The 24788-nt window shown below is 44.3% G+C and overlaps 1 protein-coding gene across 1 annotated transcript; it reads right to left on the bottom strand.

The window, feature by feature from the left end:
- Nucleotides 1-1630: 1630 nt before the first annotated feature.
- Nucleotides 1631-20513, bottom strand: MTFR1L (mitochondrial fission regulator 1 like). Its single transcript, XM_077838145.1, is given in 8 exon segments — nt 1631-2551; nt 8889-9198; nt 13634-13845; nt 14900-14961; nt 14963-15010; nt 15790-15894; nt 16733-16868; nt 20194-20513. Coding segments are annotated over 7 exon segments (933 nt in total). The 5' UTR covers nt 16823-16868; nt 20194-20513; the 3' UTR covers nt 1631-2445.
- Nucleotides 20514-24788: the final 4275 nt, after the last annotated feature.

The raw sequence follows: 24788 nt of genomic DNA, 5'->3' as shown, positions 1-24788 counted from the left end.
AACAGACCAGTATTTTGACTTAAAGGGAGTGTGCATGCTATAATGCTTCTTAAGGGGCACAGTTGTCAGCTATACATGTCCCTTCATTAAATTAGTAGGATTAAGCTACTTTGCTCAATAGAAAAATCAAAGATCATCATCAGAAACTGTAGTTGTACCATCCCCACCCAAGGCAGCTGGTGTGGAGAAGGAAGAGATGTACATAACAGGCATTTTAGACCTTGCAAGCCAAAGTTTGTAGCTGTGTACAGGGAGGGATCCTAGACGTTCAGTACTAATTGTGATTGCCACCAGCGTGCTTAAATAAAGCAAGAGTGCAGTGGCAGGTTTACTTATTTTAAAATAGAAACCTTGACATTACCACTATCGCCAGATCTGGCTTCACAATCTGCAGGGCCCCACAACTGCCACAGTAAGGAGGGACAGCAAGAAAGTCACAGTGTGACTTTTCTTGCTGGCCCTACCACCAGGGGCTTCTAACAGAGCAAGCTTCCTCCCTCTCTAAGCCAGTTACTGGCTGCAGGAGCGAATCTGGACTTGAAGTGAGGTTTTCCCCACACTGGTCACACCACCAGTGTAGGGAAGAATCTGGCTTAGGTACATTTGCATCTGTTTGGGGAGAGAGAGGCCAATTCACCCCATTCAGAAGCAGCATGATAGTATAGGGCAGGAAGATCACACAAAAGTGCAATCATTTGCATTAGCTGACCCCATATTGTCCCTTTTATGTGGGACTAGGCTCCCATGTTTTCCTCTGACAATACAGTATGGCCACAGCTGTGTAGATATAGATGCATTCTTGGGAAAACATGGCTAATCTTCCCTATTGACTCAGCAGAGGATTGCGTGTGTGTGTAGAATTGTGCAATGGACCTTTGGAATATTATTCCACACCAAGGACTAAAATATGTGCTAGCCAGGCCGCCCAGTTATACTCTCCCATCCTACAGAAGTGGTGATAAGTAGGAACTAATGGGGTTAGATACCAACTGTGTGTGGTGTGTTTCAGGCAGAATGACAATGTCATGTATAGTTTCCTGCAGCACAAATATTGTGGGAATTATGGTGTGGGAGCTGCTCACTCACCCCATTCCTGACACCCAATATTTTAAACAGGCATGCATTGAATTTTCAATTCTCTGCTGAGTTGTAAGGACAGTAGAATGACTTCACAAGAAAGCAACACAGGAGAGACTAGGAAGAGGGAGCCACAGGACCCAGTGATTGCTGACAGACAGATGTCAAGTTGAGGCAACATGCAGCAGGGTGATTCATGCCCGCTGCTGCAGCAGAAACAGCCCAAAAACCAATACTCTGCTACGAGCAACGTTTCAGATACCAGTACAAGCAGACAGACAGAACCAGTCCTCAAAAAAAACCCAGCACAGCTGTTGGCTATTGAGGAAACCTGCAAATATCATTGGAGAACTAAGTACAGGGATCCATTTATATAAAAGCATTATCATCATCTACCTTGAAGACAGCTGAGAGACATATTAGCGCAGAATGACACTTCAACCAGTGACTTTGATTTAACTCTCTCCTTTCCTTTTCCCCACATGGTTTCCTACAGGACTCAACTCCTAGCTTTGATGATTCAGTAGATAAACTTTAAGTCACATTAACTGGATGAAATCCTTACTGAATTTTAATAAAGTTAATTGAATAAAAAGATCATTTTAAATGAAACACATGGAATTCTTGACAAGTTACCTTAGGGCAGGATATAAGTGTCATGTAAGGTGACTTGGGATATTTTGATCTTTCAAATATTACAAACTATTTGAAAGTCACTCACCAGTCTAGCAAATTGAGCTTGGTTAAATGGACTGATCATTCCCTCTAATGTCTCCCATCCCAAATGGGACAGGAAAGTAATTGGAAGAAACTTTAGGGAATGGAATCCTTTTTTGAGAAAATAATGTAAGCTCTTAAACCACCCTCGCTACAGTAAGAACTTCCTAAAAACTGACAGCCTAGAAGGAAGAAGCAATTTAGTTTCATTGATAGCTTTGCACCAGACTTTCCCTGAACGAAGAAAGAATTAGATGCTTTATGTCCATTTATATTATAAATTAGTAGCTAGTCATATTGCAACAAGACCATCATGAGTCAAATTAATGATTCAAGTTAAAGTCACCTTGGGGAAAACACAGATAGGAAGATAACTTCATTTAGCATCACTCTGTAGAAGAATCTGTTACCAGCAATGCTTCAAAATATATGTGGAAAACGATTTCCTTTTTCTTAAAAAGTTTTTATATATTTAGAGACGTGGAAAACACTGCAAATCCATAGTTTCTTTCTTGAATAAGTTTCCAGCGCAGAAATCATTTCTAATTAGTAAAGAGGCAAAAAAGTTTTATCCTGAGGAAGGCAGCTACTGTGAAGAAAAATCTTAGGAGCACGATACACTTGCTTACAGATTTAAATGGAAGTGTAATGTCAGTTTTCTTTCATGGTTACATCTTCATCCTTTAGAGCAAATTTTCTTCTTAACACTTCTGATATAAGAACAGCGGGGTCTTCCTCCTTCAGTAAAGTTCGGTTCCTGATGGAGGATACAAAATTAACTTATTAACAGCAATTTGGGTAGAGATTCTCCAAAGGCTGCAGAGGACACTGTCTCTGCTAGGCCCAAGCTTTAGGATTTTGTTTAAAAAAATTGTTTTATAAACCAAATTATGAGAAAATGGTGCATCTCTGAAACCCCCTTTTTATTTAAGCATCTCACCGCAGCACTGGGAACCCTGACAGTCTGTCAGAGTTGGGTAAAGTGCAAAACCTGAATAGAAGACAAAGCGAATGTTCATTAAGGCTGAGATTTTGCAAGCTGCCTAGGAAATGTAGAGACAGAGTTCCCATTAATTTCAAGGGGAAATTGTGCGGTCTAAATGCCCCTAGTGGTGTAGAAAATCTCAGTCTACATTTCATTCCCCCACCTCCAAAATTTTAAATCTGAAGTGTTAACAGGTCAGAGGAAATGTGCAAAATACAAGCTGTATGCAGGCTGCCCCCCTTCTTTATTAAAACCAAAAGACATTACTTTGAACTGAAATAGTTAGAACTAATTATCTATGATGATGTTAATTGTGAAATGGGTACACTGCTCACTTGCATGTCTTTGTACAATAAAAACAGGATTCTTCTGCTTTACCTCCCCTTTTCTCACATAATCCAACAATAGTCTTGCATGACAGGTAAGCAGTGGGTCCTGCGTTTTATGAGCCCTAGTGATCAGTTTACTTTACAAAAAGGGAACCTACTTCACAAGAAACCAAAAATGTATGAATTATATTGGGTCATTCATGATACTTGAAAATAAGGATCCCATAACAGCCACTGATTTCAGAGTTTAATATTTTAGAGTAAAAAATTTCTTATAGGCTGGAAAACATTCCATGAGTTCTGAAATCTTTTAAAAGCCTCTAAAAGAGCTTATTATTTTTAACTAGATGAAAGCAAAAAATAAATTACAGTTTGCTGTATTTGTTTTAAACACCTGCAGCCACTTAATCTTGAATTTGCACTGAAAGCTTTTACTAGACCAAGTGATTAAATTTAAGAAGTTCACAAGTAACCCAAGGGGCAAGGCCTTAGCCCACAATTGTAATATATAGTTTAACTTCAGCTTTTAAATCATGACGGTAGATAGAAACACCCCACTGATTTCACCAGAATCAGGATCCCCTCTGATACGAGTGCAGAGACAGGGAGAAAGAACTACTGAAGCTGGGGAAGCTTAAGAGAATCCAAAATCATCCAGCGTTCCAAGAAACTGCTTCCAAAGGGCAATGGGTACAGGAGAGAAGCCAAGAGCAGATGCAGGAAGAGGCAAAGTGAGACTGCAGCAATAAAGACTGAAGTTGTACTGATCACAAGGAAGAAGCTCATCCCCACCATGGGTAGCTAAAAGCGGTGTGGGGGAAATCTATGAGAGGGAGAGAACAAGCCTCCTGCAACAGCGCACAACCAGCAGCTATTGTAGAAAACTGACACCCGGCAACTGGCAGCAGAGGGGGTACCTTCAACCAACATCAAGCAGCACTGCAATTAAATATCAGCATCTTGATTCTTTAGAAATTCTCACCAAAGAACTACAACAACCAGGGAAGTAATCATGGACAAATTAATGCACAATTACACCTGAATTAGATCAGTCCCACCATCAGTACTTAAAAAAACGTACTCACATTCAAAGCAGATCCTCACGCTAAATGTTTTTAACCACACACCGAATGAACGGATCAGCTGGAACACTACACAGACCATTCCTTTCCAAAGGGCATCAGCTATTAAAAGGGCTCTATTCTGATTTTAATGGTGGAAACATGCAAATGTGTCTCATACTCATTCCTGAAGTTTCCAGGCTGTGGGTTTTAACACCAGTTCCTAAACAGGAGCATCAGAGAAGCATTGATTTAATCATCGTTAGGTGTAAATGGCATCTCCACCCACAAAAATTAAAATGGTCATTTAACTCCCTTTTTACACATTCACTTTATACTGCTGGCTCTGGTACCGTCGGAGTTCGGGAAACTGGTCAGACGAGGGACAGACCCCAGGGAGGCTGCCGCTTGAAAACAACCTCAGTTCATGCTGCCTCATGATTCTTCTACATGATGCTGCTTCTACACCTGCTGGGATGTCCGTATAATCACCACAATAACCTCAAAGAGATCAAGGACTCTATAATCAGTTCTAAGCTGACTGAGATCATTTACTATAGGTGGCTATGGCAGGATATTTCACAACTCATTAATGTACATCAGCTGTGAAATAACAGATGTTCTAAGCATAACCCCACTAGATCTTTTCACATTCACTTGTTTTTGTTCACTAAACATTTTATGTGAAATACGGAACTGATGTCAACAGGATAAGACACAGCAAAAGCCCAGCAATTCACCACAAGAAATCCGGGCTTCTAGGATCTTGTTGCTTTCCAGGCACACAATAACTGTTGTATTCAGCTGGTCGGGGAGGTACAAGCTGCTCACCCCCACAGCATATTAGGGAGTCCCAACCAACTCTCAACAGATATATGGCACGTCACCATGGTATGAGGCCAGCGTGTAGGGCAATCGTCAATTTGTGCTGGTCAAACAACAAAGACAATTGTTCACCAGTTAATTGCTAAGTCACAAGGAATACATTATTCACAGCTATTCACCCAGCTCTCATTCAGATATTGTAACCCTCATCTCCAAGTGCTTGTACTGTACATTGGAGGCAAGGCAATAGGAAGCAATATATGGTGTGAAGCTATGGTTATAGATTTGGTCATACAGCGTAAGAGGAAGCATTAGGGAAAACACACATCACCACAACCTTTCCACAAATGAATGCCGTTATCTTTCGGTAAATCCACTGGAGACATGGCAATTCATGTTATTGCTACCGCAGTATTTGCCTAGGATCTGGGCCATTCATTCTGAACACCAATTTAAATCAGGAAAAAAAACAGAGCTATCAGAAACACACTAAAATAAATTTGCATACAATGTGATTCAGCTTCTCCTGTTAATCAGGCGAGCAGTTATTCCCTGTGGGAAACGGGCCTTGGCTGAACAGAAAAGCAGGGCTCTCTGCCCGTCCAGTCCCAGTGGGATAGAATTTGTTAGATATCCTCATACAAGACATTTGCATTCTACTTTACAGACGTCTGTGCTAATAGTTACTGGTAATAGCTCCCCTTCACGGAATAAGGCCATTGGAACATAGCTACCTGGAGAAGGACTAGCCCCTTCTTTGGATAAAGGCATAAACCATCAGATACATGCCTGGTCTACAATTAAAAATTAGATCCATCTAGTTAAGTTGCTCAGGGCTTTGAAGAATGTTGTGGCATGGTGAACTCAATCTACCCCAGTGTAGAGGCAGCTAGCTGGGTGGAAGAATTCTTCCAACCTAGTTACCACCTCTAGGAGAGGTGGACTAACTACATCGACAGAAAATCCCCTTCCGGCGACACAGGAAGGGTCTATGTTAGGGTGCTACAGCAGCACGATCGGAGCAGTCCATGCATACCACCGGCAGTCCCTAAAATTATACTGGTCCCATTCTCTTGCTCCTGCATCTGAGCGACTTCCAGTGAAGTCAATGGGAACTGCTGATAAATAAGCAGCAAGAAAATTGGGGCTCTTCTCTCTATGCCACCCTCAGTTCTGCATAGCTGTGTGTTACCATTCCCATGGCTCAGACTACCTTCCCCCCACCTACAATAGCCTAATCCTGAGGACTGAGACTCACCTACTGCTCAGGTGTCTGTATACTGACTTTCTGGGGAATCATGCAATTCCATCTCATTTGGGGAAACAGAATGACTGGGACAGATGAGGATGCTACCCTGAAAGTCAAACACACACCTTGTATAGAACTATCTGCATAACCAGCCACATATATGTCAACACCATCAAATCTTAAAGTGAAAGGACTTGTCCGGCACAGCATCTGAAATGCCCTGAGGGTGCACACTAGAGCCCTCCCTGCACAATGGGGGTGTATATTTGCTGGAAGAGTTAAAGTCTGCGGTTGCCTTCAAATCCTCGGGTCACAGACGGGCACAGTTTCACCTAGACTGTTCTCAGTGGCCGTGCTCCGTTCCTGCTGATCCTAGGGAGAGGTCATGTCTAACATTCTCTCCCCCTACCCTCCAGCGGCAATCTTCTCCTTGTGTATGAGCCATAGCTCTTGTTATTTCCTTCTCCTATTCGGCTGGTTCAGGAACAAGATGTAAACATTCCACGAACCGTCCTTTTCATTCAGCATTAGTTATCCCTATGCATTTTGGCCAGGGAGGCATAAAGTCAAAATATGAGCACTTGTACCATAAGGCCCCGACCCCATCCATGACAAGGCTTTAGGAGGACTTCAGCTACGTCTGTTGAAGGCACTGGGCTAGTGGTGCTCCATATCTAATCCACGCAGGAGCGTACACAAGATGACTCAACAGACATGGGGATAATATTGCGACCTGCATTCTCACGCTAACCAAGCTGCTCAACCAAGTGCATCCACTAGTTCAAGAGTCATTTTAAGAATAAGCCTCAGAAAGTCACCATGCTTGTTCCTAAAACTCTTCACGAACTTGCTCCAGGTCCCCCTCAAAGACCTTGTGAAATGCCTCCGCACCAATCCCTCTTCATCAAGCACCTTCCCAATGAACCTGGGAATGCTGGTGTGAGAGCCGCCTTCTCTGCAGCTTCTGACACATGGAATGAGCTTCCTGAATCTCCCAGCTGAAAAAAATTATTGCAGGTCTTTCCCTAATCAGCGTTGTTCTGCATAGTGCACGATTCCCAGGCCCAATATGCCCCAGGTGTTTGGCAATTTCCCCTCCAGGGGAAGTTTACTTTATGTATTTGAAAATGAGCCTCCAGGGGAAGTTTACTTTATGTATTTGAAAATGAATTTACGCAATTAGGGTTAAATATTGTGTCGCACAAGTGTAACAAATGCTTGTAGGCACTTTAGCTACGTTTTAGCCCATTTCTGATGGGAGTTCAAATTTAACATTCTGAAGAAAGTCTGGTTTTCTATCAGCAAAAGAAGATGATTCACATTTCCCAAATACGACATTGCAGACGAAATTACCTAATGCCTGACAACGGAAATTGATGCAACCCTGCTAAATCCTGCAAAACGACAAGTACCTTTTTTTTTTTTTTTGCAAATTACATCTCCTTTGACTGTGATAAATCAAAACTGCAAAGGATGCCAAAAAAAAGCTCCTTTGGACGGGCAGGAAAAAACTTCAATCTGCAATTCAAAAGAGGATACATATCCAGTGTGTATTCATGAGAGGGAGAAATTCATTTAAGTTTGACTCCTACTCCAGCCTCCAGAAAGATTAATGACAAGAATTATAATGGAGGAGGGATATATTTCCACTTCTGAATAATATTTCTTTGGAAAATTTGAGAGCAATGATACTTCAGGTGCAGGCTGAGCTGTACAGAGTATATTTCAGTGTTTTATTTTTTGGTATACTTTTGTTTGGTGCCAGACACTCTCTCTTTAATTGGATTAGGCATAACATTCATAAGGAGCATAATGATGATTCAAAATGTTCTTTATTCTGATATCGAATAGGGCTCCCCACAATACCACAGAAGTGGCCACATGGATTTTGGGGTGCGCTGGTGAAAGGGCTGAGCTTCGTCAGTCTAATTCCATGTTGTCCATGTGAAACAAGGACAGTACAAAGGCCAGCTGAGATATTAGAGAAGGTATTTCTTCATTGGGAGGGTCCTGTTCCCGACAATGCATAGGTAAGCATGTCAATGACTTGGCGTTCCCAGGTTACAAGACAACAGTACGATAAATCTGCTTTCAGGACAGCACTTATGAGGAAAAAGGCATGAGGTGGGCGGTTTGCCTAATCAGACATTGCATGGAACGCACACAGAGCTTAGAGGTGAGGGGTGTGCAGATATCTGACAATAGTAAGGCAGCGTCTCAGAGGGCTTCACACATGAAGAGTCGCAGCATGGAGGTCTCCTCTCCCCACACATTTTGTTAAACAATAAAAAAAGCAAGATGATTTTTGGCGTGGATGGGTCGAAGCAGAGTGGTCAAGCAGCGCACTAGCAGACTTGCACTACTTCCCCCCTCTCTCCAGTGTTTTCTACCCTTAAATTCAAAGGCTTGGCTCGGCTCAAAGGGAATCATTTTGGAGGCAAATAAAACAGATCTAGAAATAGCAGCAGTTCTAATGTACAACAAATATTTCCTCGTAAAGCTTGATTATAGCACGAAGGACCAGCAGATAAACACAATATTCCGTGCGTCTACAATGCTTTGAAACAAACAAAACAAACAAACAAAAAATAAAAGAGGACAGGAACATTCATTCAGAAAATAAAAGAGGTTCAGGAGAGACTTACAAATCTTTGTTCTGTTTCATCCTATGAATGTCTTTAAGGATGCCCATCATGTCTGCAAAACTGCTGGCCTTCGAAAGAGAGACAGAATCTTCCTCGTCAACATCCTTTGGTTCTGGTTTACAACATTCAGAGGTTGCAGAACAAAGCACGGAAACTGATGGAAGCTCCGGAATTTCTAATTCTGCCTCCTCTGTGATATCACTAATGACAAAGGAAGTTGTAGATTGGAATGAGGATCCAAAACAAGGTAAGGGAGAAGATACATTTGAACTTCCTGGAGATAATAAATCTGGCGTTAATGAAGCGGAAGCTGAAAAAGAAAACAATAAACGTGGATACGTAAACTAGTGCCAAATCACCTTATTTTTCTAAGCAGTAAAATATAAATCAAGCTCAGATCTTGGCCAACCTCCCCCAGGTGATGCAAAAATAAACATGGCCCAGGGCTTTCCCTTTTACCCTCCACATGCCCACTGCTTCCTACAGCCCTCCCGCCCCTCCAGTGCTCATCCCCACTGCCTCTTATACCATGCTTCTGTCTACAAATCTGGGTCCACATACAGCCTCCATCACTATATTACCATGTATCTTGCAAAGATAGACTTTATCTTCACAAGCCCCCTGGGAGCCAGAAAAGCATTATTCCCATTTTACAGGTGGGAACTCACGCACAGAGATTAAGTTACATAGTTAAGGACAAACAAAACATCTGTGAAATCTGGGAACAGAACAAAGGTCTCCTGGGTCCCAGTCGAATTCCTTAAGCAGAAGGCCATTCTTCCTCTTCCAATCCAGGGTCTTCCTCCTACAGCACCATCCCAGGCCTTTAACCAGGGCTGTCCCCTTTACACAATGCCTCTACCAAGTCGTTCCTTTCCATTTTGTTCTGAAAACCATTACACATGGATCTCAGGCATTTCTACACATGACAGTACGAACACACGACTGGGAACTAGGCACTCCTGCATTTTAAATATTGACTCTGATATGAATGCCTTTTGGGACCTTGGATTTTTCCCTAATTTATTTAACATTAGAGTACACGCATCTTCTAGAAGGGCCTTTTCTATGTCAGAAAGGAGGTTACAGAACTACACAGACTCGCTTTCAGTTTCCAGCGACCAGAGTCATTTTGTTGATGTAGATAAAGCCAGTTACACAGTATCTATTACTTTCCACCAACACCTCCAAAAGGAGATTGAGAATGGTAGTTAGCACTTGGATTATCAGATTACTTGGCTGCAACTATTTTCTCAATTATAATTCCAAAGTACTGAAATCAAAATATGCTGTAGACTTTGCAAAAAGCCCTTATAAGCGAGCTGACAAACCTGGTCACATTGCCAGGGAAGGAGCAGGGAGGGAGAAACACATGATCAGTGTTTCCCATGTAGACCTCTTATTCGCTCAGTCATCATCTTCCTCTAATTAAGGGGAGTTGAACAGTTTAGTTGACTGATCCGGCATCTTGCTCTCAAGACATTTTCTCCAGTCTGTGTTTCTAATTCGATTGCTCCTCTTGGATCTTACATGGAGGAGGAAGAATGAGGGTAACAGCCTTTCCAAAGAGGGTACATGCTTCACTTTCACGGTCTCCTCCACCCCTGGAGAGTTCTTTCAGCCTTTTAGTGTGTATGTTCTGTGATACCTTATGGTTTAATAGACAACAAGATGCAAATATACTTCCCTTAAACTACCTGACCTCTGCACAGTACATTCTGTGTTAAATTACGGATTGTTTTCCATACAGATCAGCTAATGCCTTTCCCCCTTCGTCTGTGCTTTGTCTTTTTCTAAGAGTACAAATGCACCAGAGATCAGGAAAAAAGTAATTATTGTTCTACATATGCAACCTAAATATGACCACAAAGTATCTTGGAAGAGTTTGGAAAAATTCTTAATTTTCTGTGATATAGTATCACACTCATGTCAGAGTGTGTCTGCCTCTAAGAAAGAATGCACCATGCCCTATCCAAAGGCATGGAAAATACTCTAGTTTCCTAGCAAAATAACCAGCAAAAACAATTCCTACATGCATGAAATCACTGAGTGAATCTTTTTGGAAAATGATGACTGGACCAGGGTAGGCAGTTACACAAAAATATACTATCACCTGGCATAGGGAGAGGGTGGGGATGAGACAAGGCTCATGTGGTTTGAGCAAGAGCCATAATTATTCTATCATTAAAACCCCATTTTACTACTGAACTCGGAAGCGTTAAAGCTGTTCCTGACGCCGTACGGCTTAAGGAGAATGAAAGGTACCAACAGCTGATTAAGAGGCAGTGTACACTGACATTTTAAGGGTCAAATTCTGCCTTCAGTTACTTTTGAGGCAGCATGTCCACTGCTTAGAATACAAGCCTGGGAATCAAGAATCTGACGTTCTAAAGGCAGCTTTTTCACTCTCATCTGGTGTAGTCTTGTCCCAGAGAACCTCTCTGCCTCAGTTTCCACATCTGAAAAAAACAAACTCACACAAGCTCTCCCCTAGGCATTCTGTGCATGTAACTGTGACCCATGAACTTGTGGCCAAATTCTGTCCTGAGTGGATTATCGATACACTAGATGGCCAACTTTGTACCGCATCTCATTTAAAAATTAACTGTGATCTAGACAAAAACATCCTATGTATTCCAAGTGGGCATCTCATATATTAAAGATGGATAAAATAAGTTAAAATGGGCTGAACCGAATACATACGATTCATGTCTGAAATGCAGAGGCCAACATTCAAACTAAATCCAGTATCGTCTGAGGATGTAATGAGTAAGTGTCTCCCCTTATAACAGGACTAACTATAAGCAATTGCTTATATTGTTTATAAGGTTGTAAGTTCGTCACAGCTATGACTTTGGACAGATCCTAGGACAAGGTATTTTTCATAGAAGGGTCACCCTACTCAACTGTCTCCTTCTCCCTGAAGGATTAGATTTGGTTCTGTAGTCGAGTAGGGAAGAGTGCCCTGGGTTTTAAATTAAAAAAACAAAACAAGCAAAACTATATTTAATTGCAGAATAAAGGATATTTCACTTACACAATTTCCCATGACAAACAGCAGTATTTAAGATAGTGTCATGACATCATAGAATCAGAATCTCAGGATTGGAAGGGACCTCAAGAGATCATCTAGTCCAACCCCCTGCTCAAAGCTCACTGCATTTTATTTAAAAATGGAAAAGGCTTTCGCATTTTTTGCCATAACAAAGTTACAATTTCCCCCCTTTTATGTCATTGTCAGAAAGGCAAATTATAACCACTGCCTTTGTACCTTGGTTGTACACCAACAGTTCAAGTACACTGCACACGAATAACAGATGCAGCTTCCTACAAGAGAAGCTGTTTTGGAGAAGGTTCAAGTTCCAGGAATGTGCCAAGTTGCTACTTTTAAAAGGTTTTAAAGTTGTAAGATTGACAAGGCCTCAAGGGTACTTCTGGTCTTGCACGGCTCTGAGACTGGTCAGCAGTACGAACAAGCATGTGATGCCACTGTGTACTTCGAGGTTTCACCAAAAATAGCATCCTGTTTATTTCCAGAGCCACCCAGCGGAAGCTAGACCATAAGAGCAAACTGAAGGATGGAATTTCCCCTTTCACATTAAATTTACTTGCATTTTTTTAGCTTAAAACACAACTAAAATCAGTGTGTTTATGACAGGCAGCAGTCAACCAACTAGAATTAATTCAAGATGATGTTGTGCACATGGTCAGACTAGATGATCACAATGATCCCTTCTGGCTTTATAATCTGAACTCCAGATGGCCTCTTCTCAAAAAGCTTAACTGGCCCGAGAACAATTAGTACTCATCTCTGGTCACGAAAAACCAGAACATTTACATCACACTCCCAAAGAGAGAGGAAAACAACCCTTTTTAGACATCAACAACAGGCCTGGGGGCAAGAATGACAAGACTAAATCCCCAACCTTTTCATTCAATGGAAGTCGCTCAGTCTGGAAACTAAAACACCCTCTACCTTTCTCTCTCCAGTACAGTTACGGTTGATTTTGGTAGTACTAATTAGAATCATAGAATATCAGGGTTGGAAGGGACCTCAGGAGGTCATCTAGTCCAACCCCCTGCTCAAAGCAGGACCAATCCCCAATTTTTGCCCCCGATCCCTAAATGACCCCCTCAAGGATTGAACTCAACACTGGGTTTAGCAGGCCAATGCTCAAACCACTGAGCTATCCCTCCCCTGTAAATATTAAACGTATTAAACAAATGCCAATACATACAAACAGTACCATTCGTTCTACTGACATCATAGAGGACATTGCACAAACAAGGGGAAGGAAGAAACGTAGAATTCACAATGGCTGACTACAACTCTAGCCGTTTATGTCATTCATGTTCACTACATGGATACTGGAAATGGTTGTATTCCATTTAATCCACTGCCAGCTCTTACGAAGCAATAGGATCAGCATGGTTGTCATCTCCCCACTAGTCGAACTCCTACGATGCTCCACTCAGCTGTAGTTGCAACAATGAGCTGTTTGGACAGCTTTGGCTATGCATACCACTACAAACATATATTGTATTAGATCGCTAAGTCACATGCTAGAGATAGGGGTCCAAAGACGACAAAATATCTGTTGTCTTGCATTTGTATGCAAAAAGCCAGAATACTGGCAATGTTTTGATATAGTATCTGACCAGTACTCACTGCGTTTTATCGTGGAATCATCACGGTTCATTGTCTCAAGCCTTTTATTGTTAGAAAAGAAGACTTATGTTCCTACCTGGATCTGCAGCTACAATTTTAGCTATTTGACTCCGCAGGTGACTCAGCTCATCTTGAAGCTCTGTCGTCCGACTGAGGGCCGGTAAACCAGGTTTCTTCAAGACCAGCAGCTTCTCTTCCTGCTTTCTCAAGTTGGGGACTGAAGCATTTCGCTGTATAACAAAGAATGGGCTGGGCTTCCACTTGTGCTTTAATGGGCGAGTGTCACTCCTAAGAAGAACAGCACAAAAGCCCATCAATCACACAAATGGAACAGACCCCACTCAAGCAATAATGTTTTGTATTTCTACAGCCTTCCACCTAAGAAGTGCAAAGCATTTTACAAACAATACATCAGGATACTCGTGGCAGGTAGATATTATCCTTGTTCTATAAAGGAGGAAAATGAGGCACAGAAACTACACAAAAACTGCTGCCCAACACAGGAAGTCTGTGGCAGATGCAGGAACAAAAAAAGCAAGCCTCCAAACTTTCAGTCTAGAGCCTTAACCAGGAGGGGGAGGGATAGCTCAGTGGTTTGAGCATTGGCCTGCTAAACCCAGGGTTGTGAGTTCTACCCTTGAGGGGGCCATTTAGGGATCTGGGACAAAAACTGGGAATTGGCCCTGCTTTGAGCAGGGGGTTGGACTAGATGATCTCCTGGGGTCCCTTCCAACCCTGATATTCTATGATTCTATATTCCTCTCTTCTGGCTGGTTTACATTTCTGTACAATGGAGTGGCATTTGATAGTGTATGCAAATGGGGGCGTCACCTGTTCCCATTTCACAGTTTCTCGAACTGCAAAAGGCCTACATTTTATTTTTCACAAGACATTAATATTAATGTGGCCTTCCCTAGAACTTCAAAAAGTGAAATGGATAGAAGTGGACTCCCTGGACCACTAGGTGTGAATCCCAGAAGGGATATGACAGCCCTTCATCCTTCCGAAGTAGATACCCTGAGCACCATGTAGTTTATTAGGTGGAGGTCTTTCAGTTACGATCTTAAAAGCGAAGAGCCCAGCCACTCTAGCTGAACGTTAAGTATCCCCTGGCACTTTCTGTAAGAGTTTGCCCTTGTGTCCTTGGCCAAAATTTCTCATCCCCTCCTCTCTGTGGAACAATTTTCAAAGAAAAAAAATAAATCAATGAGTTGTTCTGGTCAGATGCCTAAGTGACGAGAAATTTTGAGCATTTGATCAGTTACTGTTTTATCTTTCATAAAACACCCAGGAAGAATGGAAGAACGGAAAGATATGGGGAGAGAAAGAAAGTAAAAAATACCTGACTCTAGCATAGGTTTCTCCTTCATCTGCTGCTATCCATGCAATATCTGCCAGAGTGGGGGACTGGAGGTCCATCGTTTAGATACAGATCTGAAATGTTTGGTAGAACCTAGGAAGAACATAGTGACATTATAATAAACATAATGGTTTTTGTTCTGTTTAATGTGTTTGGTACAATTTAAAGATGATGAAGCCTTCTCTGCATCAGATTCATAGCTGAGCCTTTGCTGTACAAAGCCAGCGTAGATGGATTCAGATAAACACACCCAGCGTTTCATGTACTGGTTTATGAAACTGTCCTCTTAGCTTTTTTGATATGTATCATAAAACTGGAAAATGAACCTGCAAAAATGTACTCACTATTGCCTAAATGCAGCCAAAAAAGGAAAAAAATTGGCATCCACACGAACACCACTTTTCAGCTACAAAGCAATACCATTATTGAGCTAACTCTCAAACACCCAATGAAGTAGGTATGTATCATGAGCCTCATGTTATGGTTTGGGAAACAGAGGCACAGAGAGGTTAAGTGACTTGCCCAAGGTCACACACTCAGTTAGTGGCTCAGCTGGGAATAGGATCCAAAAGTTTGGACTCAGTCCCCTCTGATCATTAGCTCACGCTCCTTCCCGATTGTAGGCATGATTGTATAGAACGTGTTGTTCCCAGATTGCCACTGATCATTTCAGGGATTTACAAAACTAGGAAGAGTTAAAATTGTTAAAACTGATAATTTATACAACCCTATTGACTGCATGTGGTGCATTTTCAATTTCAAAAATACTTTACTTTGCTATGGGAAGGAATGGCAAATCAGAATTATTTCTGTTGCTAAAGAACTGCAGAGTCCTGTATATATTTCCAGAATCTCTCATGCATTCCCCTTACCTCAAAAGATGCTCTAGGACAGGGTTTTAAAGGAAGATTTGTCCCAATCCTCCTGACAACACTACGTGATGAGCCACAGGGCTTGTTCTGCCAAATTGGGATAGTCTGAGAATCAAGACAATATTTTATAATATATTTCAAAAAATAAAGAAACAGATTTTAAAAAGGCAATTTCTGAAAGTATCAAAAGCCACCATATAAACTAAATTCAAACCTACTGCACCTCTTTTAGCCATTTTTAAAAGAATAAAAAGTTAACAAGAGTACCAACAAGTACCAATATTTATTTTCAAATTAGGGTCTTCTTTCTACAAAACCATAAAAGCCAATGAAAGAAAGTGAGGTGCCTAACTGGTATTTGCGCCTTTGAAAATCACCTCCTTAGTCAGTTTTATGTCTGTTTATAGTCATCTTCTAGACTTTGGTAAACTCTGGAGGTAAATGTTTAAATCCAAACAAGTTTATTATTTTCAATTCATGCAAAAACCTCTATTAATAGTTGGTTGATACAAAAATGTTTTAAGACACCCAAAGTCTGTATTTTGGACCTAAGCTACCCGATAGTGCTGGTTTTAAATTGTTTACCCGTATATTAAATAATAAATTGAGTCACCAGGGCTATAAATGCACCAATTCCTATAATATAGATTTGAAAGCCAAAGCAACACTTGATTTATGGTATACCAAGAGTTCCTTAATGTATTTGTAATCTCACAATTCCAAACAGAATAGCTAAATTTTATATATAATAAAACCCAATAGATAGTGAGTATATGAAGTGACAGTCCATTCTTGCAGCTCTTAAACAAGCAATAAAGGTTGAGGTACTGGGAAGAGAGATGACAAATGAGACGGTCTCTCTCATGATGTGTTCTGCAGAATGAGTTTTGGGATCCCCTGGCTCTGCATAATTAAGTATTTTTCAAAGAAATGTTGTACTTACTGATTCTGTTTCCATCTCAGGCCGTAGAGAAGGTTCCCAAACTGGATGATCAATTAAATCAGAGATGAAAATTGCAGTGCCAAGAAACATAAGGCAGCTTCATATTATTTCACCTTGAAAAACACAGATTTTCTCACTAAAAAACAACACCCCACAATGAGCCTAGATGTGGACAAGTTCTGCATTTGTGTATTTAACATTAATATCGAAGTCAACTTTACAAAGAGCCCTATGTTTATCAGAAGGGTAGTTAACGTGGCCCTTTTCTGGGCATCAGTGGTTTTAAGATAGGCCCCTAAGGCCAAGGAATTCTGCCACCCTAACAGCTGAGGTGAATATCAAGTGGGATGTTGTCCTTCTGAACTCACAGTACTTCTGGACCTTGAATAGAGGTAACCAGGCAGCCTTCCTCAAAAAGCAGTTTTAATCCCAGCTGAAAAATACTGTACAAAATGAACTAAGGAGAGTGTGTGATCACATGGTTCAAGAGCCAGACTGGATGCTAGGACTCCTGGGTTCTACTCTTAGCTCTGCCATGAAGTTACCATGGTGACTGGCAGTTTCTCCCTCTTAGCCATGGCACTTGCCTCCCAAATGAGGATAGTGGGTAAGTTGAGGCATCTCTTATTTGAGCTCCTTAGAGGTAGGTACCAACGAGGCAGGTTTTCAGGCAGATAAAGGGGACAGGAAATGTGTTTAGCAAGGTTTTGTAAAGACAGGCCTCTCACATCTAAACTCACACTCCCCAGGAAGGTGGAAAGAACAAAGGCAGAAAAATCACACACACGCCCCCAACCCACAGGAGCAGTTAGAGGGGAGCTCCTCACCTGCTAGTAGTGAAAAGGAACTGCCAGTTGGAGGCAGTTGAACACTGTACTACTCCCAGCACAGGATCAGAACATTCCACTTACTGGTAGGGGAACCGGAGGGGGAGGGTACGACACCATCCAAAAACATTAAGCTTTGGCGGTTCCATCTGGCCTTAAGGATGCTTGAGACCCATGAAAGAGAATCGTCTACTGATGGGCACAGAGGAGAATAATTAGGTTTTGTTTTTTTTTTTTGTTTTTTTTTTTTTGGGGGGGGGGGTGTTCCTGTTTTGTCAACTTTGTACCTTTGACAGGATTTTTGTTCCCCTGGTCAGTTCCGGATGGGAGTTTGGGGGGGGGGGGGGGAAGAGAGAATCTCTCACACAACAGAGAGAAGGGTATTTAAAACTAGTAAAATGTGATTAAAAACCCATAGAGATTGGCTGGGGGGGGGGGGAAGGGGGGGCTCAGCGGTAGGTGTATACTTGGAAATACATCTAACTCAGGGTTTTGAAGTTGACTACCTTTCAGCTGATGGTGTCCCTTTAAGCTCCTTATTTTCAACATGCCTCGGGTGTTTTAACAAGCGCCAGCGAAACAACGGAGAAAGTCTCATGCTGACAAAGGTCAGCAGCAAGAAGCTGCTGCTCTGACTGCCAAGATCCAAAGAGAAGCCAAAAAAGGCATTTAAAATGACATGTCTCCCTAATGTAAGCAGGCCTCTCGAGATTTAGCAGTTAGTTGTCTGAAAGGAATTTTTTTCCCCCGGCTCATTTCCTCTCCTTGATTTCTCATGGGAGAGGGTTAATTTGCCATAGTTCACTTTCATCCCTTGCAGTAACATTAGTACTATATGAATTACGTGGAGAACTTCATGAAGCAAGCAACTGTCTCTAATGAGATCTGCAGTCACCATAGCATCCAGGTGCCTTCATATGCAAATACAAGTTCACCTCAGGTTTGCTGTGATAAAATCACCACCTTTTTTCAGCAGTGACTACCACAAAATTGGTGGCTCAAGAGCAACAAGTGTGGCAAAGGACAAACAAACATCAGCCATGTAGAGAAAACAAGACATGACAGCCCTCCTCCATACTGAGCCAAGGTCAGCTAAGTGACATATGCTAACAGTATCACAGCTCAGTCAACCAAAAATAACTACGCATGACAGAGAGGGGCACTGCCAAAGTGTTCTTCAGCCTGCAGCATGCACAGAACCACCATTAACTGTCCCCTGGCTCATGTCATTTACACAAGAGTACAAACATTGGTGTACCCAGGAGCCCGCAGCGTAATCAATGGGGGAGAAGCCAAAGAGGAATTGACAACAACTGCAGTATGGAGTATGGTTGTATTGCTCCAGGATAAGCTCAGCTGCTTCCACTATTAACGAGAAACCTCCCATGTTTCAAGAGACAAACCACTCAAGCTTCACTCTTGAGTTACAGTGATACAAGAAGGGGAGGACTTGTGGCACCTTAGAGACTAACAAACTTCTTTGACCATAAGCTTTCGTGAGCTACACTTCATCGGATGCATGCAGTGGAAAATACAAGAAACTCAATATGCCCATTAGAGAAAGCCAGGCTCATCTGTTTTCCTAGCCTTGTCCCAAGTGGGGCTAGGGACCTTTTTGGTTTGAGTGGGGAGCTTTATTTTAATAGTACTCATTTTAAAAAAAAACATTTAATGATGATGACACAGTGCATTTTACTATTCGGGCCCCTGAGGAAGCGATATGAAAATTAGACATTCACGCTCCAGTTTCCTGTTGTGTTAGGGAGAGAATTGGAGACTATTAGTGTTGCAGCTTTAATTCCAACTAAAAAAGACTGGACAAGATGAACTCGGGAGGGAGTGTGGTGAAGTGGTTCAGTGTCAAATCAGGAGCCAGGACTCCTGGATTCTAGTCCTGGTTCTGGGAGGGAATGTGGCCTAGTGGTTAGAGCAGGAGCCTCAGTTCTATTCCTGGCTTGTCAACCTTTACTGCTGATTATCAGCTTCACCTCACAGTGCCTCAGCTTCCTCATATGTAAAGTGTGTGTGTGAGAGAGAGAGAGAGAGACAGACAGTGACCTGCTTCCGAGTAGACCTCCCTGCTGTTTAAAACCCAGCAAGGGCAGCACTAGAGAAGGAAAGGTTTGCAGAACGATCAAGCTGGGGGTGTTGTTAGCGAGGTCCTGTATTCACACCCTCCTCTCCCCCAGTCCAGGCCTGGGACTCTCAGTCTCTCACCCACTTTACCGATAAACCCAGAGTGGCAGAGGCAATACCTGAGAGTAAAACACGTCCCGCTTCGTACATAACTCAGTTAGGCGGCTCCCAACGGCCCCCCAACTCCCCCGCCCTGCGCGCCCCCCTCGCCCCCTCCCAACGGCCCCCCGACTCCCCCGCCCTGCGCGCCCCCCTCGCCCCCCCGACTCCCCCGCCCTGCGCGCCCCCCGACTCCCCCGCCCTGCGCGCCCCCCCTCGCCCCCTCCCAACGGCCCCCGACTCCCCCGCCCTGCGCGCCCCCCTCGCCCCCTCCCAACGGCCCCCGACTCCCCCGCCCTGCGCGCCCCCCTCGCCCCCCCCTCCCAACGGCCCCCGACTCCCCCGCCCTGCGCGCCCCCTCCCCTCGCAATCGCCCCCGACTCCCCCCCCTTCACTTACCTGCCGCAAACCCCTCCTGCACCTCCACCGCAGTCACCCCTCCCCCTGAAATTCTCTCCACGGAGGTACCCGCCGGTACCGGCACCGCCTCCTCTTCTTCCCGTCTCACCTCCGCTTCCGGTCAGCCATCAGGCCCTGACCCGGAAGTAGAAGGCGATAACCGACTCAGGCAGCTGTCACGACATACTTCGATAGCTCCTCAGCCCCCCGCTATGCGCCTGCGCAGTATCGCGTCCCTCCGCCTTAGCCGGCGCATGGCGCCTCCGCCGCGCCGGTTACTGCTGGGGAGCGAGCGACTCCGCCCCCTCCCGTGAGCCACCGCGCAGTGCCAGGGTCGCACGGGCCCTCCAGTGCGTGGTGACGTCACATCCAGACGTGCCGTGGCGCTGTTGGGCTGACTCCGCCCCTGGGGGCGAGAGGCGTGAAGGGAGGGAGGGGCCCTAGCAAGGGGGGCGGGGGAGGCAGAGACAAGAGGGGCCCCCCCGTCCTCCTTGGAGCAGAGACACAGGGGCCCTGGGGAGAGGGGGGCCAACTTCCTAATCACACAAAACCAAACACCCCTGCCCCGCCCCTTCTCTGCAGCCACGCCCACGCCCCGCCCCTTTCTAAGGCTCCGCCCCCCGCTCGGTCCATCCACCACTCACTGTTTGCCACTTTCACTGGGCTGGAGCAGGGGTGTGGGAGGGGGGTCAGCGCTGGGGATGAGGGGTTCAGGAGGGGGCTCCAGGCTGGGGAAGATTCCAGCTGAAGGGGGCTCTGGGGTGGGACTAGGGATGAGGGGCTTGAGGTGCAAGAGGGGGTGCTGGGCTGGACCGGGGGTGGGGGCCCGGTAGCACCACATCTCCAGGGAAGTAGCCCCCACGTCCCTGTGGCCTCTAGATGCATGGGCAGCCAGGCAGCTCTGCACCTTCGTGCCTGCAGACACCACCCCCCACAGTTCCCATGGGTCACAGTTCCCAGCCAATGGGAGCTGCGGAGCTGGTACTTGGGGCAGGGACAGCACGCAGAGCCTCCCAGTCCCTGGCCGCCCCAGCACTGAGGGGCCGCAGGGACCCGGCGCCTGCGTCCAGGAGCCCAGAACAGGTAGGGAGCCTGCCTTAGACCCGGGCCCCTGCTGCGCCGCCAACCGGACTTTGGACAGCCCGGTTGGCAGTACTGACCAGAGCCATCAGGGTCCCTTTTCAAGCAGGTGTTCCAGTCAAAAACTGGACACCTGGCAACCCTACCCCAGGAAGCCCCCTTCACCCCATGCGGGGGTGCAGAGACATGGGGAGAGGCGCAGGGAACCCCCATTATCTTATAGGAGGGCAGAGACACAGGGCCATCCCTATGAATCCCTCCTGTAGAGCCAGTCAAAAAAATCAGAATTTCTGTCCCCTTGGCAATTCCCCAATTTTCAGGCACTTTCAGAACAAAACAGGACAGTTCCAAAGAAATCAAACCATTTTGGTTCAACTTTCCCAAAAATAAATGAAGCAGCCAGGTGCACCCAGTTCCTGGGAGAAGTGGGCTGGAGCCTGGGGCCTTATGGAGCCAGCCCCACTGAGAGCTGGAGTTCTCAGGCTAACAGGCTCCAGGGCAAGATTGCCCTAGTCACAGACTCTAGAAACCCAGGGTTCCCAGCAGCCCATCCGGAACCAAGACAGGTTTCAATTAGAACATGTCTGTAGTTCCAAGCAATTATTTCCATCACACATTTGTGGTTTAATGAATTGACCTTTTCCAACTGAACTGTTTCTTTCATGGGACAATTCCTAACCAGCTCTACCTTCCTCTGATCCCCTTCAGGTTCAGTAGTGCCCCATCACCAACATGCTGCTCTTGTCCTTGCTCCTTCCCTTCTACCTAGTGCTTTGGTAGAAGCCTACATGCAGGGACTGGTTAGGGTGAGGAACGACCACAGGGGACACATTGAAGGAGTACCCAAATCAGGATGCATATTGGTTTGACGGGCATTGTCAAAGCTCCCCTTCCCTGCCCTCCAACACACAGATGCCTACATTCCTGTGGTGGGATACATCCTTCCCAAGGGCTGGTTGGTGCTCCCACAGGTAAGGTGCACAACTCAGCTATGCAAAATGTATCCCTACTCTCCACCCCATCCAGAGACAGATTTCTCCATGCTGGAGGTTGCCCAGTCTCTCAACTGTACCAGAGCTATCAAATACCATTGCACACCAATTCCTACTGCCCGAACAATTTTTAATCAAAGACCAGAAGGCCACGGTATATACGTAGTAGCAATTTAGTAGCATTATTCACTTTGCAAGGGGCCTTCCCATAGCTGATTGGGATGATTTAGCTTAAGGACACAATGCAGAGTGATTTTGGATTGTTAGGGGGTGCTCAGCAGTGAGGGGTTTGATCTCCACTCCATTTCAGAACGTCCTTCACCCCCACTACACCAGTACCGTAACCCTTCAAGCTAGAGCTCTCCGAGAGGAGTCGGCCACAATCAGTTTGCGACAAGGGAATTTACCTTGTCTGACTCAGTTTCTTCCTGATTTTACTGTGGAGTTTTGGGCATAGGCCAGTTGCTAAAGAAGAGACTAGAGCCATTGGCAGAAAAGTGACACAAACATGCCCCATGAGGAAGGGTCCAGGAGTCAGCGCATCTCAACTCCAATCCCATCTCTATGGCAACATAGCCTATTTGGCCTTACCCAGTCAAACTTTAAATACCTTGGCATTTGAGTCTATCCACATCCAGACTACAGGAGAATCAGTCGCCTCAAAAATGGACTTTGTTCTGGATTCCTTTGTCAGTTCCAGAACTTTCACCATCTGTTCCTTCTAAGATTCTTGGTGAGGTTCAGAGTTGACAGCAATATTCTAATGTAGGTGTCGCACTGCCAAACTTCTAGCAGCATCAAAGGGAGTTTTGCCTAGGAAGAATGAGATTGTATGGGTCTGAGGCTCTGCAGTATGCAAAGAGGGTTGACCCAGGGGTGAAAGTAAAGCGGTACAGGCTGGTATGGCGTACTGGTAAAAGGTGGCTGCCGGTACCGGCCCCTACCACCTTTCTTTGAAGTGCTGCCATGGCAGCACTTTATCATCGCTGCCCTTTTTGCCCCCTTCGAGGCTGCCAACAGGGGGGTTGGGGGGAAGAGGAGCAGCTGCCCCAGGGCTGGCAATTTAAAAGGGCACCGGGGCTTCGGCCGCTGCTGCGGTAGCAGCAGCCAGAGCCCTGGGCCCTTTACATCACCACTGGAGCCCTGGGCAGCACTAGCCAGGCAGCATGGAAGGGCTGGCTGGGGGACACTGACCCTCCAGCCCCACCCCTTCCACCTGAGGCCCCGCCTCTTCCTGGGGGGGCGGAGCCAGCCCCATACTGGTAAGTTTTCAATTTTACTTTCACCCCTGAGTTGACCTTTGTGTTGGCTCTGGCTCAAAATATTGGCCTTGAGACGTTAAAAGTTTTGACGTCCTCTCCCTCACACTATCTATGCCTCCTATCTTTCAATATGTGTCCAGCCATTTCAACCCTGCTAATCCTTTCTCACGTTACTCGTTTGGAAACAAGTCTTGATTTAGTCCAATTGCCAACATATCCAAATGACAAGCCAAACAAGCATTTATTTTTCAGATTTTTTTTTTATTATTACTAAGCAAAAATGAGTGAACTAAGCTGGTACAGATGATAAAATTGAGAACATTTCTCACAAGAATTACCTGTAAAGCTCAATCAGAACACTGAGCTAATGCTTAATGTAATGGTTTTTCTGCAGGTGCAGTTATGAACAAACCTATAAATAGGTATTTAAGTATGTAAAGCCATTTTAGAAGAATGAGGTATGCACAAAACACAAAAATCATTATTCCATATTGACCTCTGTGTGTATTAGCTTATTACCACACCGCTGTTTAATTCCAAGATGACTAGGGAACACAAATGAAGACCATCAATGGTTGACACACAGTATATATCTGAGTTATAGGTTGGCTGGTATTCCTTTATGTTGGGTAATTCTTCCCTCCACTACACTAAATAATCCTTGAGCTCTCTCAAATACCGCTACAGAAACTGTCCAGCATAGCCGGACTACAGTGTTTTAAAATTAGTCTCACACATCAGAACGGAAACATTTACTTTTGTAAAAAATACACGATTTGAGAATGTTCACCTCTAAACGTGAATTGTCTCTGGGCAAGAACACTAGATGAAAATATATTTTACATATGCTGATTAAAAAACTCACAGAGGAGGAGGAAATGAAATAAGTTTTTCCCTGAATTACAGCTGTGGGAAATCAGCCCTGACCCATTAATGATTTAAGATCAGGCCGTCACAAAGCACAGATGATCAGGGGAAAAAAGGTTTCTACTTCCATCCTCTTCGGAGATATCAAAACCGCCTATAAAAGCCTATGAAGTATACAGTAAAAATATGAAAAATTTGGCGCATATTAAAAAAGTTTAAGACACCGCTTTTGTTCAGAGTTCACCTCTCAAAACTCCATCAAAGATTAAACAATAGTAAAAAAACAGCAAATAGTTCTTCTAGGCAGCTTTACGACTGCAAGATTAATACTGGAATCAAACGCCTTTTGAGAGCCATGCAACAGCTTCCGAGCCCCTGGAGTACATTGATTATT

Source organism: Eretmochelys imbricata, chromosome 19 (assembly GCF_965152235.1).
Source record: "Eretmochelys imbricata isolate rEreImb1 chromosome 19, rEreImb1.hap1, whole genome shotgun sequence".
NCBI classification, from domain to species: Eukaryota; Metazoa; Chordata; order Testudines; family Cheloniidae; genus Eretmochelys; species Eretmochelys imbricata.
The sequence above is the reverse complement of the archived record's forward strand: the minus strand, read 5'-3'. Positions and strand labels throughout refer to the sequence as shown.